The 15912-nt window shown below is 33.6% G+C and overlaps 1 protein-coding gene across 2 annotated transcripts in view; it reads left to right on the forward strand.

Annotated features, from left to right (window-relative positions):
* The window catches only part of LOC143253027 (vesicular glutamate transporter 1-like), a 150490-nt gene that overhangs the window by 121386 nt on the left and 13192 nt on the right, over positions 1-15912 (forward strand). For both annotated transcript variants that reach the window (XM_076506111.1, XM_076506112.1), the window contains exons 6-10: positions 3049-3136; positions 3994-4080; positions 5868-6007; positions 11673-11822; positions 13773-13905. In XM_076506111.1, coding sequence (XP_076362226.1) covers positions 3049-3136; positions 3994-4080; positions 5868-6007; positions 11673-11822; positions 13773-13905 — 598 coding nt within the window. The remainder of the gene's footprint in view (positions 1-3048; positions 3137-3993; positions 4081-5867; positions 6008-11672; positions 11823-13772; positions 13906-15912) is intronic.

Raw genomic sequence — 15912 nt, forward strand, 5'->3', positions numbered from 1 at the left:
GACTCGGTCATTCCAGGACTCTCCATTACTTAGTTTTCAGCCAGTCCTTGGTGGATTTACTGGTGTGCTTTGGGTCATTGTTGTGTTGCAGGGTCCAGTTCCGCTTCAGCTTTAATTTTCTTACAGATGGTCTCACATGATCCTCAAGCACCCTCTGATACACAGTAGAATTCATGGTGGATTCTATGATTGTGAGCTGTCCAGGTCCTGCTGCAGTAAAGCAGCCCCAAACCATAACAATTCCACCTCCATGCTTCACAGTTGGTATGAGGTTCTTTTCCTGGAATGCTGTATTTGGTTTACGCCAAACATGTCCTCTGTTCTGGTGTCCAAATAATTCAATTTTGGACACATCTGTCCAAAGAATATTATTCCAGAAGTCTTGGTCTTTGTCTACATTCTCTCTGGCAAACTTCAGTCTGGCCTTGATGTTTCTCTTAGAGAGCAAAGGTTTCCTCCTTGCACACCTCCCATGGAAGTTTAACTTGTGTAGTCTCTTTCTGATTGTAGAGGCATGCACTTTCACATCAACAGTAGCCAGAGCCTGCTGTAGGTCCCGTGATGACATGTTAGGGTGTTTGGAGACCTCTTTTAGCATCTTGCGGTCTGCTTTCGGGGTGAACCTGCTTGGACGACCAGACCTGGGCATGTTGGCAGTTGTTTTGAAAGCCCTCCACCTGTTGACTATTTTCCGAACAGTGGAATGGCTGATTTCAAAATCTTTTAGGATCTTTTTAAATCCCTTACCATGCTCATAAGCTGTTAGAGTTTTCTTTCTGAAGGCTTTAGACAGCTCTTTTGCTCTCACCATGGTGCTCACTCTCACTTCAACAGTCAGGAGCACACCAAACTAAATGTCTGAGGTTTAAATAGGGCAAGCCATATTCAAAATGCTGAGTAACGATCTTCTAAGCATGTGCACCTGGTGTGATACACCTGTGTGTGAGTTGAGCCATTTTAAGTGGGAATAAATGTGGGCGTGTCCTAACTTTTTCCTCAGTTAGAATATGCATTTTTGTAGAATTACATTTACAGAAGATCTGGAAAAGTCTTTTCTTCAGTTTTAATTGTTTAGTTATATTCCTATAATCTCTCAGTATTGTTGAAATTGAGATCAAATATCTATATATCCAAAAATGTTACACAAATACACAGGCTTTCATAGAGTGTCCTAACTTTTTCATATGACTGTATGTATGCAGACCGACTAACCAAAAATCACCAATACTGGACTATACATTCCTTGGGACTCATCACACGAAACAAAACAAAAACTCAAAATACTAAGAAACCAAATAAACACAGCCATAAAACTATGCTCGCCAAATAAAATTAACGATGAATTAGATAAAATAAAACAATACTTCATCAACATCTATAAGTTTCCTCAACAAACCGTAGAAAACATTATACGCACACACCTAGACAGAAAGCAAAATCAACTAACAAAAGTAAATATATCCCACGATTTAAAAAAATCACGAAACCATATATGGCTGCATACCATATATTCCCGACATCAGCAGAAAAATAACCAACATTTGGCAAAAACTAGTAACAAAATGTGATATTCCAGTTAATACCAAATTTATTCAAAAACCAGGCACAAAACTAAGGTCTATACTATGTAAAAACTACACTGACAAACACCACACCAACATTATTTACAAAATACAATGTGATAACTGCCACGACTTCTATATTGGAGAAACAAGTAGAAAAATGGAAACCAGATTCAAATAACTCAAAAAGTCACATTCACACGTTTTCGAACACTGCAAATCAAATAAACACAACATAACCATAGAAAAACCCAAATACTAAATAAAGAAACAAACATAAACTAACGCAAAATTAAAAAAAACCTTGCTTATACAACAACTCAAGCCCGAAATAAACCAATCCAAAGGAACATCTTTATATCTATATTGATAAATATAATCCAACTTTTAAGCACGCCCTCCACATTCATACACTCAATTACACAACAGCCTTAAAAAATTTGGTCAGTTATCGGTCAGTTACCTCTTTCTTCCTTTGTGAACCTGACGATGACCGAAGAAGGTCAAAACGTTGTTCGCTCCTCTACATAGAGCTTTCTCTATCCATACCAGCCATTTTTACATATGTAACAATCTGACTATTCAAATGAAGGATTAAGGCAAGGTTTATAGCCTTGTAATTACTGGCTACTTTATAAAGAATTGAGCATTTGGTTCTGTGTGTGTGGAATACAGTAATACGCACTTATTATAGCACATCGTTAATTCAAACCAAGGGAGTGGTAATGAGAAGAGAAATATTTACATTCGAATGCTGCCATTTCACGAAATATATATATATATATACATATCTATCTCATTTAGAACATCTCACACAACGTTTAATTACGTAAAAATACTTATAGACGATCAAACACATTTTCTTTGCAACGTTCGGTTTTTATTTTTAATATTGCTCTGCGTGAAACGCACGTGTTAATGTAGTTAATGGTCTTAGTGGCTCTATATGATATCAGTCATAAGCTAAAACATAGTTTTTGGAAGCTTACCATTAGGAATAAACTGTACTTTATAGCCTTAACCATTGAAAGTTTGGTGTACATTATTTACTTAAGATAAAACTATAATACAAGTATATGTTTCCAAAACTTATTTTTAACAGATACACTTCTTTTGAAAGGCATTTAATTTTTCCTTAATATAAATTTTGAAAGAACAAAATTCTTCGATTCTGCTCTCTGAAGAAACACAAGGTATTAAATTATGTGCAATATTAAACTTAATGCAACTTACAGCACAACGGGACTAGTACTTGAAAGCACAAGAAACTGCGCATACAACGAAGAAAAACTAGTGTTATATCCCAGGGATAATGTTCTGTATCTCTTGAGTAACAAAACCACCTTTCTCTTTTCTGATAATATCTATTCTCATCCTTTTTCTAAACATAGAATTTTACAAACTGTACATTGAATATAAAATACGTGTCTGTCATTTCGATGTACATTTTCATTGATAAGGAATCTTATTAACGTAATTTTGGTAGGGAGTGACATATCCAGCCTGTCACGGCATCTGGCGGCACTGGGCTCCGCCACTTGAACGAAGTCGACTGGCTACATTAGCGTTTTGCGGTAAGTCTTCAGATCAATCTAAGTAAAGTTTTTATCAAAATGTTTGCTTAAGACTGTATCAACATCTTATTTTAGTAATCAGTTTAACAACATCATCCTATGTTAGTAATAAGTAAAACAATATCTAATGTTAGCAGTTAGTATAGCAGCATCATGTTATATTATTAATCAGTTAAACAACATCATCTTATTTTAGTAATCGTTAAGACAACATTAACCTATGTTAATAATAAGTTAAACAACATTCCTGAATCTTTTATTCTTGGAATTCAGTTAACAATCAAATTATACAAATCTTTAAATATTTAAACATTTCGTATTAGTGGCGTTTAAGGCTGGTTGAGACAAAATTTACTTTAAAACATATTAATTTTATGGATTTTTTCTAACCTTTTATGTTATAAACAAAGTCGTTAATCAGTTTCTAAAAAACACTACTAAATTAAAGACTCGTATAACGACCAGAACACAGGCAATCGTAAATTCTTTTAGTTCTAGGGTAATTCATTGCTAATACAAACGTACTAGTCATTAGAACGTTTTAGCATTTAACTCGTAAGATCTTCCAGAAAATACTGAATTATAAATTTATAGAAATGTATTAGTTGTAAATGTTTAACTTTAATGTGTTCAGTGAATAAGAGGATACTTTAATTCGTTTTATGAATAAAGTTTTAAGCACAAGTAAGTAGTAACTGAGTATGTTGTTTGGGTTATTCAACTTTCATAGAATGTAACTGTGTCTTTATTGAGAAGTGTTTTTCACCCTAACTTTAATAAAAATCAGACTGATGGATTGTGATTAATCATTTAATAGAGGGAAAGAGAGATATACTTGTTGACTTTATTCTATGCAGGTTCTTATGCTGGAGCTGTGATGGGAATGCCTCTATCAGGGATGTTGACAGATTACATAGGATGGCAGGCGTGTTTTTATTTCTATGGTGAGTTGTAGGACGAAACACGTTTGTTCGCAGTTTGGTCGTCAAGAATAACTTATTATACAGTCTAAGAATGACAGCCATTTTCGCAAAATTCATACTAGATATAGCAACTGAGATACAGTTATAGAAATAAGAGTATAAAACGTAACTAACTGTTTTCCTTTAATTTTTGTTTATTGTTTACAAATTGTTAAATACTGACAGATGTTTGAAATATGGCAAACGTTAAAATAACTTAAACAGAAGTAGTTGGCTGTGCTTAGCACGTGTTACAGTTTAATGAAGTTTTAGTGAAAATAAGTACTTATAGTTGTTTTGCAACAAAAACTACTTATCTGTTTAAAAATAAGCTGTCCAAAATATTTTGCATTATTTTATTAGTTTTTACAACACAATTATAGTTTTAGAATATCGCAAATTAAATGCAACGGTTTGTCTGTCTGATGTGAATCTGTTATTTCTCACTTCCTTCAATCCCTTCAACTGTCTATGGATCAGAATGTCAGCAGTACAGCTTACGCCACTGTGTAGTTGTTTTTGTTAATATACATAAACATTAATACATATTAAAAGTACGATAATACAAAAATATATTTAATACGGACAAGGTCTGTACAATTTTTTCCATTACTCTGTCCTTAATATTTATTGTAAACTTCGTTTTTTGCATGATTAATCAGTTAGAAAAACATTTATACAAACGTGGAACAATGAAAAGAAAAATCAGTTATATATAAAATTTAACAAAACATATGTCCTCAATATGCAATTTTCAACACTAGTTTTATACTATTGTTGCGCAAGAAAGTTTGGATAACAAATGTGAAAAGTCTATTACTTAATCGAAATTGTGAGTTTTTGGTTGTGTTGTTTAAAACATGATACATTCGAAGTACTGATTTGAGACCGCGAGGGGTGGCGTGTAATATTCATCATCAACTTTAACTAGTAGTTGTATAGATATGATTTGAGGCTGAGAGAAGCGCTGTGTAATAATTATTATCAACTTTAATTAGTAATTGTACAGGTATGACTTGAGACTGAGAGGAGTGATGTATATGACTTATCATCAACTTTAATCAGTAGTTGTACAGGTATGATTTGAGACTGTGAGGTGTGCTGTATACTGTTTATCATAAAATTAATTAGTAGTTGTACAGCTATGATTTGAGGCTGAGAGAAGCGCTGTGTAATAATTATTATCAACTTTAATTAGTAATTGTAAAGGTATAATTTGAGACTGAGAAGAGTGCTGGGTAATAAGTATCATCAAGTTTAATTAGTAGTTGTACAGGTATGATTTGAGACTGTGAGGTGTGCTGTATACTGTTTATCATAAAATTAATTAGTAGTTGTACAGCTATGACTTGAGACTGAGAGGAGTGCTGTGTAATAAAGTAATAATTAATTTGTAGTATATCGATGATATTGGTTTCTAAAATAGAAATGTTCGAGTCACGACTATTCATTGAATTGTTTCAGAGTTAGAAATGTCTAATGGAAGGGCGTTAATTTTCAATGTCAATTTTATTTTTCTAAAACTTTATTTGTTTAATCTAACAATTCGTTTAGCTATATAGTGTACTTTAAAACTCGTGATGTTTCAAAGTTCTGTAAGACGGTTAGAAAGATATCGATATGATATGTCCAACATTATATTAACTCGTATGAGTAAACTTAACGCGAGTTAAGATTAACGTGTGTTTGATAATAAGATGTTTCACCGAAAATCCATAGCAATGCATTCCCCTGAATGACTCAAAAATGATGTATTATCGCAACTTTAGGTGCTTGTGGAATGATATGGTATATCTTTTGGATGTGGCAGTCATTTGAGAAACCTTCTAAACATCCTAAAATTACTCAAGAGGAACTCATCTACATCGAACATAGTCTAGGCGATTCTGTTGGGCAAAGTCCGTTAACTGTAAGTATTTAACGGTATATTAGTATAGAAGGAGCTTTAGTATATAAAAAAGACAGATTTTAATAAAGTATTTCTACAGGTAGAATAAAACTGTAGAAATCATTGTTATTATTGATGTAATCTAAATAGTTTTAATTATTATTTGATTGAATTATAATATTATTAGGCTTCTAAAAACATAAAGAATATTAAAATGGAGCGTGTATAGAGAAGTAAAATATCACAAAGTGTGTGTTTTGTCATAGCAAACCCACATCAGGCTAAGACCACCGAGGAGAATCGAATCCCTGACTTTAGCGTTGTAAATCCGACTTATCGGAGTATCGGAGGGGGACAATAACAAAGAGAGAAAAAGAAAAACACAAAATAATAAACTCCATAGACATGTACAATCACCATACAGTATGGTGCATAAACACACACACTATGTGAAATAAAAATGAGTTGAATAGATAAAAGAGGTAAAAACTACTTATAGAATGAATCTAACCGGAAACAAGGAGAGAGAATTATAATATTAACCCTGTAGAGTGTTATCACATCCTGTCCATTAAGAAAGTGAAATAACCTCCCTAGATGTGGACAATGATTACACAAAATAGAGAAAACTAATATAATTTTATGAGCACGATTTACATATGCTAATACAGATGAAAACTGTAACATAATTACCTCAGAGAAACAATGCAAGGGGTCTAGAACACCCCCTTTATTCAGTGCAATTAACCTTTAACATAGACTATGTTAGAAGGCATGGTTACTTAGAAAGAAATACATGACAAAGAACGTACGGTACTAAAATCGGAAGAAGAAAAGAAAAAAAAAGAGACAATAATACACAATAATGTTTTGATAAGAAGAGCAAAACTACAGTAAAGGATGAAAAAAATAACAGTTATGTACTCTGTGAACACAGTGTATATACTCAATACACATATATACAGGAAATGTAATAAAGAATGAATATCGAAGAGTTAAAGAAAAGCTCAAGAATAATTTATACAAATGAACATTAAAAATAGCGAAGTCATTGGATGATATGATAACTTAATAAGTTATATCTATAGGTGCTATTACAAAAACCACATGTGAAGAAAAAGAGGACATATTAATGAACTGTACTGGTAGAACTACTCTAACCGTCCCTGTAAATTGAGGCAAATATATTGTAGCAAACCATATCAATAGAGACAAGTTGTTTAAAGTAATAAATCCTGTAAATAAAATGGAATTAAAATAGCAATAAACCCTGTGAATAGTAAGTAGGGGTAAGTTGGTATAGTTAATATAAAAATAAACCCTGTAAATAATGGAAGTTAATATAGTAATAAACCTATTAAATAGCGACAAGTTAATGTAGTAATTTTCCTTTTGGTAAAGGATACTATAACAATGAAACCTATAAATAGGAAGGGTACAACTTAATATACACACTGTAGCCATAGAAGCGAATACATTTACGAATGTTTCTTTTGTTTACCAAAACATCTAATTATATAAGAAACAACCCGTTAGTGATGTCGTCTATCGTTTGAGTCACTGTTCTCTCTTCAGTTTAATATAGGATTTTATATAAAAAATGAATGAGAGAAATGAAGATAACTAGAAAAACCAATATTCTGAATAGAATGCAATATTCTCCACCCATTCATCTTATTCGATAAGCTCTTTAGAAAACGACATATTTCAAGATAAAATAATATTTAGAAAGGGGCATAAACTACAACAAATATGCTTCAGTGTGATCGACACTTAACGCAATATCAACTTAAGACTTCTTTGTAAGAAAGTTGCATGAGAACAATATGAACTTTATAATTCTAAATACAAATCATTTAGCAAACTCAGAAGATGGAAATAATTACTGGAGAATACTGAATCATCTAGATGGAAATTAGAAATAACTGATTTCAATGATAGGAAGATAGAACACACAGCTATGAATCTTGAAGATAGAAAGTAAATATAATTATCTTTTTTAAATGAAAAGTATAATTACTTAGTTGTAAACCTAGAAGATGGTAATAATTAACTGAAATAACTCTTGTAAGTGGAAAGAAAAATAGATAAAAATTATAGATAGAAAATTCACTTCTTTATAGTGAATAATAAATAAATTGTACAGATTTAAAGGAGAAAAAGCAATGTTATTAAAGAAAAAGAAGAGACCCCCATTAGAAAACATTATAGGTAAATGTACCGAACCTAGAAAAATAATTACAAAACAATACATATTGAAAATGAAACGACAATAATGAATGAAGAAGAGGTAGAGACAATAAGCGCATTATAAGTAACAGTGTATATCGAAATACTAAGTATGGATCATGTAGGCGAAGCCAATTAATATGACTAACAAATGCATGCAGTCGTATCACCACAAAACAGTTGATTAATTTTGTTTTCTCACAAAACAATCCTGGATTGGATCAGAGCAATAACAAATCAAAGTTTTATTTTCAAAGGCATGTTTGCAAATTACAATAACGAATTTTCTAATAGTTTATAGCCATGATAAATACAAAAATTTGATCAAACAGCAGTAGGTGTCTCATCTTACTGGCATTGGATCCATTCAATTTCGTCTTTAAATGCATTTGACACCATACTTTGTTTGTTAGCTACAGAAATAAAGTATTAATAATATAGAATTTATTAACGTAAAAGAATAAAATAAAACATATTTCTAACTTTTGAGTTTCGTGAAGTTGCACTTATTGAGTGATATTAACGTTAGAAAAAACAACATACGATCAATCTGTACCAGATTCTTATAAAGTTGCACTGATAGAGCTATAATAGAGCTGTAGTCTATAAAACAGATTTCATTCTAGGTTGTATTGACCATTAAATGTAATTGTTATAAATGATGAAAAGCACTTTGTTGGTGCAAGGCTACCTTTACAATTGTCTCTATGAATGGGAGACAAACCAGTTATAGGAAACCTGAATACAATTTACTAATATTTAGTGAAATCTAATTAAGGTTTGCTAATATATAAAAAATCTTCCATTTCTTGGATCCTGGAGTCTTGAATTTGAGTTACATTTTCGAGTTTAGAGCATAAGCATTAGTCTGAGAAGCACTGCGGTTGTCCTTTGCTCTTCAATTGACCAACATGTGTTCAAAATATGTTTTGTATTCAATGTTCAAGTTTAATTCATTTTATTTTAACAGGGTTAATTACATTAAACTAAATTATTTTCCACATTGTTTAATTGTGTTGTTATTTTTCAAGATATTTTATTTGTGTTTAAATCTCCTCATCCCTCTTACAAGTCGCAGACCTATTGTTTGAACTTCTATAAAGTAAATCTCTTGTAATATGATCTTTTGGGTTTAGTTTTCTTTATCCTGAATACTATATTATATTAGTGTTAAACCTAAACAATTTCAGCATTTCTGTTATCTATACTACAGAAATAAACCCATCATATAAGCACTGAGAATTAACAAGATAACAACACTAATCTGTTAGTGGATAAATTGTTATTGTTTTACATTTTATTTAATGACTGAATGTGATTCAAGGAGGACATTAAGTAACTCTTTGTGAATCTACCGCCTATTTCATTTTAGAAGAACACTTTCAAAAATAACATAACTCATTTTCGTTTCTTCACGATATGAAATTCTTACAAGTTATGTTTTAGAGAAGTACGATCCATCAAACCAGTCAATGGAATAAGAGAGATACGTTTATCATTATTGAGCAGTGTTTCTGATGTTTTGAATATAACCTGTTAACTGATATTAGGAGTGGATTTATCTTATTGAGTGGTAAAGTGGAGGTTTGGTTTTGGAGAAGCAAACTGTGTTTTCTTGGAATGATTACCTAAAGTAATTTATTACAATTTTACCAACTTTCAGCGTAATTTACAATGAAAATTTGTGTTTTTCTAGGTGTATGATTCGTGGTTTTATTTGAGGAGGCTTGAATAGTGAATAGTTATCTGAAATCCAGACAACAACATGCTTACGTGTTCATTTTTAATACTAGATTACACTTCCACTACTGCTAATGAATTCTAGAAGAGAAATAGGGTAAAAGTGTGTCTTTAAAATGTGACCCAAGGCCTATTTCTAGAACAGCCCTCAAACACCGCGAATTTTTTCACAACAAACTCCACTCAACTGAAAATCAACATACACCTAACTTTATATACCTAACTTTAAAGAAAACTCTTTATGGACACCTTCACCAAACAGAGAACCAATTTTCGAGAGCTATATTAAAGCTGTAGAAAATGACACAATACAGACCTTAAAATCTCCCAAACAATGTCCTAATAACGTTACTCAAAACGAAAAAAATGCTTTAAATAATCCTAAATCGAACAACGATATCATAATAAAGCCAACAACCAAGGGTGGAGCTATTGTAATTGTTAACAAAGATGATTATATCACAGAAATTAACTTGCAACTAGAGGACATAATTTCTATAAAAAAACTCTCACATGATCCTACAACTCAGTTTATTAAACCCATAACTGATAAGCTTAAAGGACTCCTCAGAAACAATAAAAATAACACAGAAACCTTTCAGCATTTAATACCCAGACAAGTTTTCCTGGTAACTTTTATCTCTTACCCAAAATACACAAAGCAAACAATCCTGACCGACTCATAATTTCTAATATAAACGTGGCTACTGAAAAGCTGTCCGATTTTGTTGATCAACACACAGCTGTATTTCCTGTACCCTCCGCTCTTACAATAAGGATATTATCCTCTTTCTCAACATTCCAGAAAATATTAATACTGACAGACAGTTACCACCACGTAGTCTTATCTGCACGATGGATGTTTCTTCCATTTACACCAACATCCCACATGATGAAGGACTAGAAACTCTAAAGTCTGCATTAAACCTCTCTAACTCGTAATCTCAAACAATAACCGATCTTGCCAGCCTAGTTCTAACTCTGAACATTTTCGAAATTAAGAACGAGCACTTCCTTCAGATTAACGGTACTGCAATGGGTACCAAAATGGCTCCCAATTATGCCAACATGTTTTATGGGTTATATTGAAAACCAGCTTTTACAACTCAGCCCTGTAAAACCCTATGAAAATGTTACATAAATGACATATCTTTCATATGAATTACCAATCTTGAATAACTTAAAGAATTTATCACACTTGTAAACTCCTTTCACAGAACAATCAAGTTTACTTGTGATTAGTCGCCTACGCATATTAACTTCCTTGACGTGATAATTTTGCTGAAAAAAAGGAACTTTACAAATTGACTTGTATAAAAAAATTCTACAGACAGACCACGGTATTTTTACTATAAAAGCTGTCATCCCTCTCACACTAAACAAAACATTACCTACAGTCAAGCTTTTAGGAGATCATAAATTAGTAAATTAATTAATATTGATAACTATAATACTAATTCTTAATCAGCTTGCAGAGTGTCGAACGTTTTATATCAGGTAAAAAATGACTTTTTGGGCTATATTTTACTTTAAACAAATTTTCAAAACTACATTTACTAAACCTGATTTATTGAAGACAAGGCTAATGACAACTCAACCCATTTTATCTTTTGTGAGGAAATATATCTTTAAACGTCTTTTTGTAATGTAAATAATTATATAATACTTTATATTTCTGAATGTCAAATTAAGAAAGAGCTCATGTTTACATACACAGTTGAAGACTACTCCTTGGAAAGCCATATTAACGTCGATGCCTGTCTACGCCATCATAATAGCGAATTTTGCTCGGAGCTGGAGCTTTTACCTGCTTCTCATCTCTCAGCCAATGTATTTCAAAGAGGTCTTCCACTTTGATATAGACAAGGTTTGTACCTTGTATTATCTTACTGGCATTAGTCTGATGTGTATGAAAAACAATTCTCGAAATAGAAAATAATTCACTTAGCTGTTATTAATATGTACGTATGTGTGAGTGTGCTCATGCACACACACACACACACACACACATATATATACTCTTCAAAAAAAGAAACGCTAAAGGGATATTCTTTTTATTTTAAAGAGAAATATATGTAATAACGTTACAAGCTCAGAGTATGTGATGTTACACGTGTTAAGGCACTGATTGTCAGACCAAAATGACAATAAAAGTTGTGCACTTTGAAAACGGAGGAAAACATCGGTTTTTTCGCCAAAACGCATGCGTGTTCAATAAATTCGTTTGAGAGATCTACATGTTCTGCAAGTGCAACATGTGCAAAATCCGTATAAAAGTGACGGGTTCTCGGTTTCCATAGCTCAGTGTTAAGCCACCGACACGCAATACAGTTACGCCAAGACTTACTGAAGCACAACGCAACACTGCCATTGGTCGCTTGGAAGCAGGCGAATCTTGATCAGATGTTGCCAGAGCTGTGAGATTAAAAATTTGTGAATACAAAAAAAGTGGATACAAGGCTATGGAATCGTCACCAACAACATGGATCAACTCGTGACCGTCTACGATCTGGCAGACCTCGTGTGATCACGCCCGTACAAGATCGCAACATCCGGTTACGTCACCTTCGGTATAGGACCACTACTGCGACGTCTTCTGCCTCAACCATACCAGGGCTGCGTAGGATTTCCGATCAGACCGTACGCAACCGTCTGCGAGATTCTTAGGCCCCATGTGCAACCCATCATGGTGAACATCAACGACGTTTTTCAACATGACAACACCCGTTCTTACACAGCCCGACTCACCACTGTGTTCTTGAGACACCACAACATCAACGTTCTTTCCTGGCCATCCAGATCACCAGATTTAAACCACATCGAACTTCTTTGGGACGAGTTGGACCGACGTCTGCGACAGCGACAACCTCAACCGCGGACTACCTCAGCTTGCAGTACCTTTGCAGGCTGAGTGGACAGGCATTCCACAGGATGTGATTCGTCATCTCATCGCTTCCATGGGCAGGAGATGCCAAGCAGCTATTGATGCTCACGGGGGCATACTCGTTATTGACGTTGAGTGACGTTAAACTTCAACTAGTGAGCGTGGACTTCACCTTTGCAGAGTTTGGATGTTTAGCAGTGAATGTGCAAAGTTTCACACTTGTCATACAGAACTACCCGGAATAAACTTGTTAACCATTTGTCTCAAATTTTGCCTTTTGCGTTTATTTTTTTGAAGAGCATATATAAACCTAATACACCATAAGTATTTGTATTGAAGTTGTTTCCTGTATGTCGATACATTCTAACCGAATTCAATCAGCCCAACAGAATGAATTTTGTTTAATCTGTATACCGATCCTAAGTCATGTTATCCTATCTTCATTATTATAGAGCTTTAACAGCCCATTCTCACCCACCGATCTTATTTAAACTAAATATTAGTTTTAAAAGCTCAGCAAAAAAGGTTGTGTTATTCTAACTCTGTCATTTTGAACCACATAAATACGCTTCCTCATCCATTGATCTTGTTTAAACCATATAATGATCTTAAGGCATAGCAAACAAGCTGTGTCATCTTATCTTTACAATTCTGATAATATTTGCTGATCCATTGATCTTTTTTAAATCATATAATGATATTAAGGCACAGTAAACAAGTAATGTCATCCTATCTCTAATATCCTAGAGCACTAAACACTTCCTCATCCACGATCTTATTTAAACCCCTTGGAAGCCTTATGAGTCTAAGTACATTTCTCAATTTTTTTTCTAATCTGAAGCAATACGAAGACTTCTTCAATTACTGATAATAATAGTATAGTGATTTGTTAAAATTGCTTGTCACTCCAAAATATTGCTCTGTCTGTTTCAGTCTGGAATACTAGGAGCACTCCCTCACTTGCTGATGACGATTGTTGTTCCAATAGGTGGCCAACTTGCAGATTACTTCCGGCGAAGAGAATACCTGACTACAACTTCGGTGCGAAAAATTTTTAATTGCGGAGGTATGTATGGCTTGCCTTTTTCTTTGCATGTGAGCCTTTGATTTGGGGATGATATTATATAATATGTGTTTAATTTATAATGAGAATACTTTATTAGTTACTATAAATTTTAACTTATTAACGTGATTGTTTTGATTAAAATTAAGAAAGCTGACTTTTAGAAATCAATTATTAGCATTAGTTGACACAGTTTTTTAGTTATTAAGATCTAGTATTAGAGATAGTGAGGTACGTTTGATGGGTTAGTCCCCAGACAAAGCTTTCTGCTACTGTCTTTTTAAAAAATTTGATTAGAGATTTGAACTCCTTGGGATATCTCTATAACAACTGCATATCAATATGACCAAATTCTTATTAGTTTTCTGGATATGAGAGAGTCAAATCTATACCTTAATTCAGAGGCTCACATAAAACATGGCAGTGGTTACACATGTTGCACAATGTAACATCTTATCCTTCATCTCCGTAAAGATGTTTTCTCCGTGGTTTTTGCGAGTTCTGTGGACTTGTAGACAAGTCACTTGCTATAAGTTAGCTAATTGCAGTAGCTGTTTAAAGGAGAGCACTTCTAATATAGTTTTGAAGATGAACACAATCAGTTTGTGATCTGACACTATCACTCCCCCGCTGGTACAGCGCTAAGTATACGGATTTACAACGCCAAAATCAGGGGTTCGATTCCTCTTGGTGGACTCAGCAGATAGCCCGATGTAGCTTTGCTGTAAGAAAACACACACTGAAGAGGTGAGTTCGTTCGGCTATAAAGTGAAATTGTTCTTAGGTTAACAGATCAAACCCTTTATTGAAATACATCTATTTTAAAGCTCTTACTTGAATACCGTAAACCGTGATACCCCTCAGTAGTCCACTCAATACCTCGAATCTAGTTTGATTGACTCGCAGAATGGGTGTTAAAACCCTGGAACTACAGAATGGTAACAACGGAAACAAGTTTTAAAATCCCTTAATTTTTATACGCCATATAATGTTTTGAACATACTCTGGTATTAGTCATCTCTTTACTGGAAACTGACTTTTTCTTACTATATTGAAAATATGAAAAAAGAGAGACAGGCAAAATATTTTGTTAAAGCTATCAAATTCTGTTTTCAGGATAGATGGCGTGCAAAGTATTTACAAAATGGAAATTGCTAGTGATATTAGTACTTGGCTAGCTATCTATATCACTTACAATTTCTATTCTGCTGGCTATCTATATCACTTGCAATTTCTATTCTGCTGGCTACTTATATCACTTAATGCCAAACACTGATGAAACGTTTTTGTCATCTTAAAGTTAAGCGCCTTGGCATTAAAATGGAAGATTTTCCCCTGCTTCTTAACAATGCCGGGCTTCTTATGCAGGTGAAAAGTTTAAATGATTATTTCCCATACAGAAAATTTCTCTGTAACAATAATTTCACAAAGTTGTTAAAGATGATTAGCGTTTTCTATGTTTCTAGGCAACTGATTAGCGTTCTCTAGTAACTCTTTTTAACGCATGTGTGCCTATTGGTTATAATGTTATATTGTCGGCCTACAGGAAATAAATTTCCGTTTCTTTATTGGCACCTCTTGTATTTAAAAATGAAAGGGGAGACTTCCAAATCACAGTATTGATGAATACGGTTGATAGTGGTTTCAATATTAGAAATAAAACAAACAAACAAAGAATTGTTTGTTTGAATTTCGCGCAAAGCTACTGAAGGGCTATCTGCGCCAGCCGTCTCTAATTTAGCAGTTTAAGACTAGATGGAAGGCAGTTAGTCATCACCACCCACCGCCAATTCTTGGGCTACTCTTTTACCAACGAATAGTTGGATTGATCGTAACATTATAACGCCCCCACGGCTGAAAGGGCGAGCATGTTTGGTGCCACCGGGATTCGAACCCGCGACCCTGGGATTACGAGTCGAACGCCTTAACACACTTGACCATGCCGGGCCGCCAAACAAAGAATTTGTCCAACGCTTTCAAAGTTCCCTGTTTTAAAAAACAACAACAACA

This window comes from Tachypleus tridentatus, chromosome 6, assembly GCF_004210375.1.
Source record: "Tachypleus tridentatus isolate NWPU-2018 chromosome 6, ASM421037v1, whole genome shotgun sequence".
In the NCBI taxonomy this organism is placed as follows: Eukaryota; Metazoa; Arthropoda; class Merostomata; order Xiphosura; family Limulidae; genus Tachypleus; species Tachypleus tridentatus.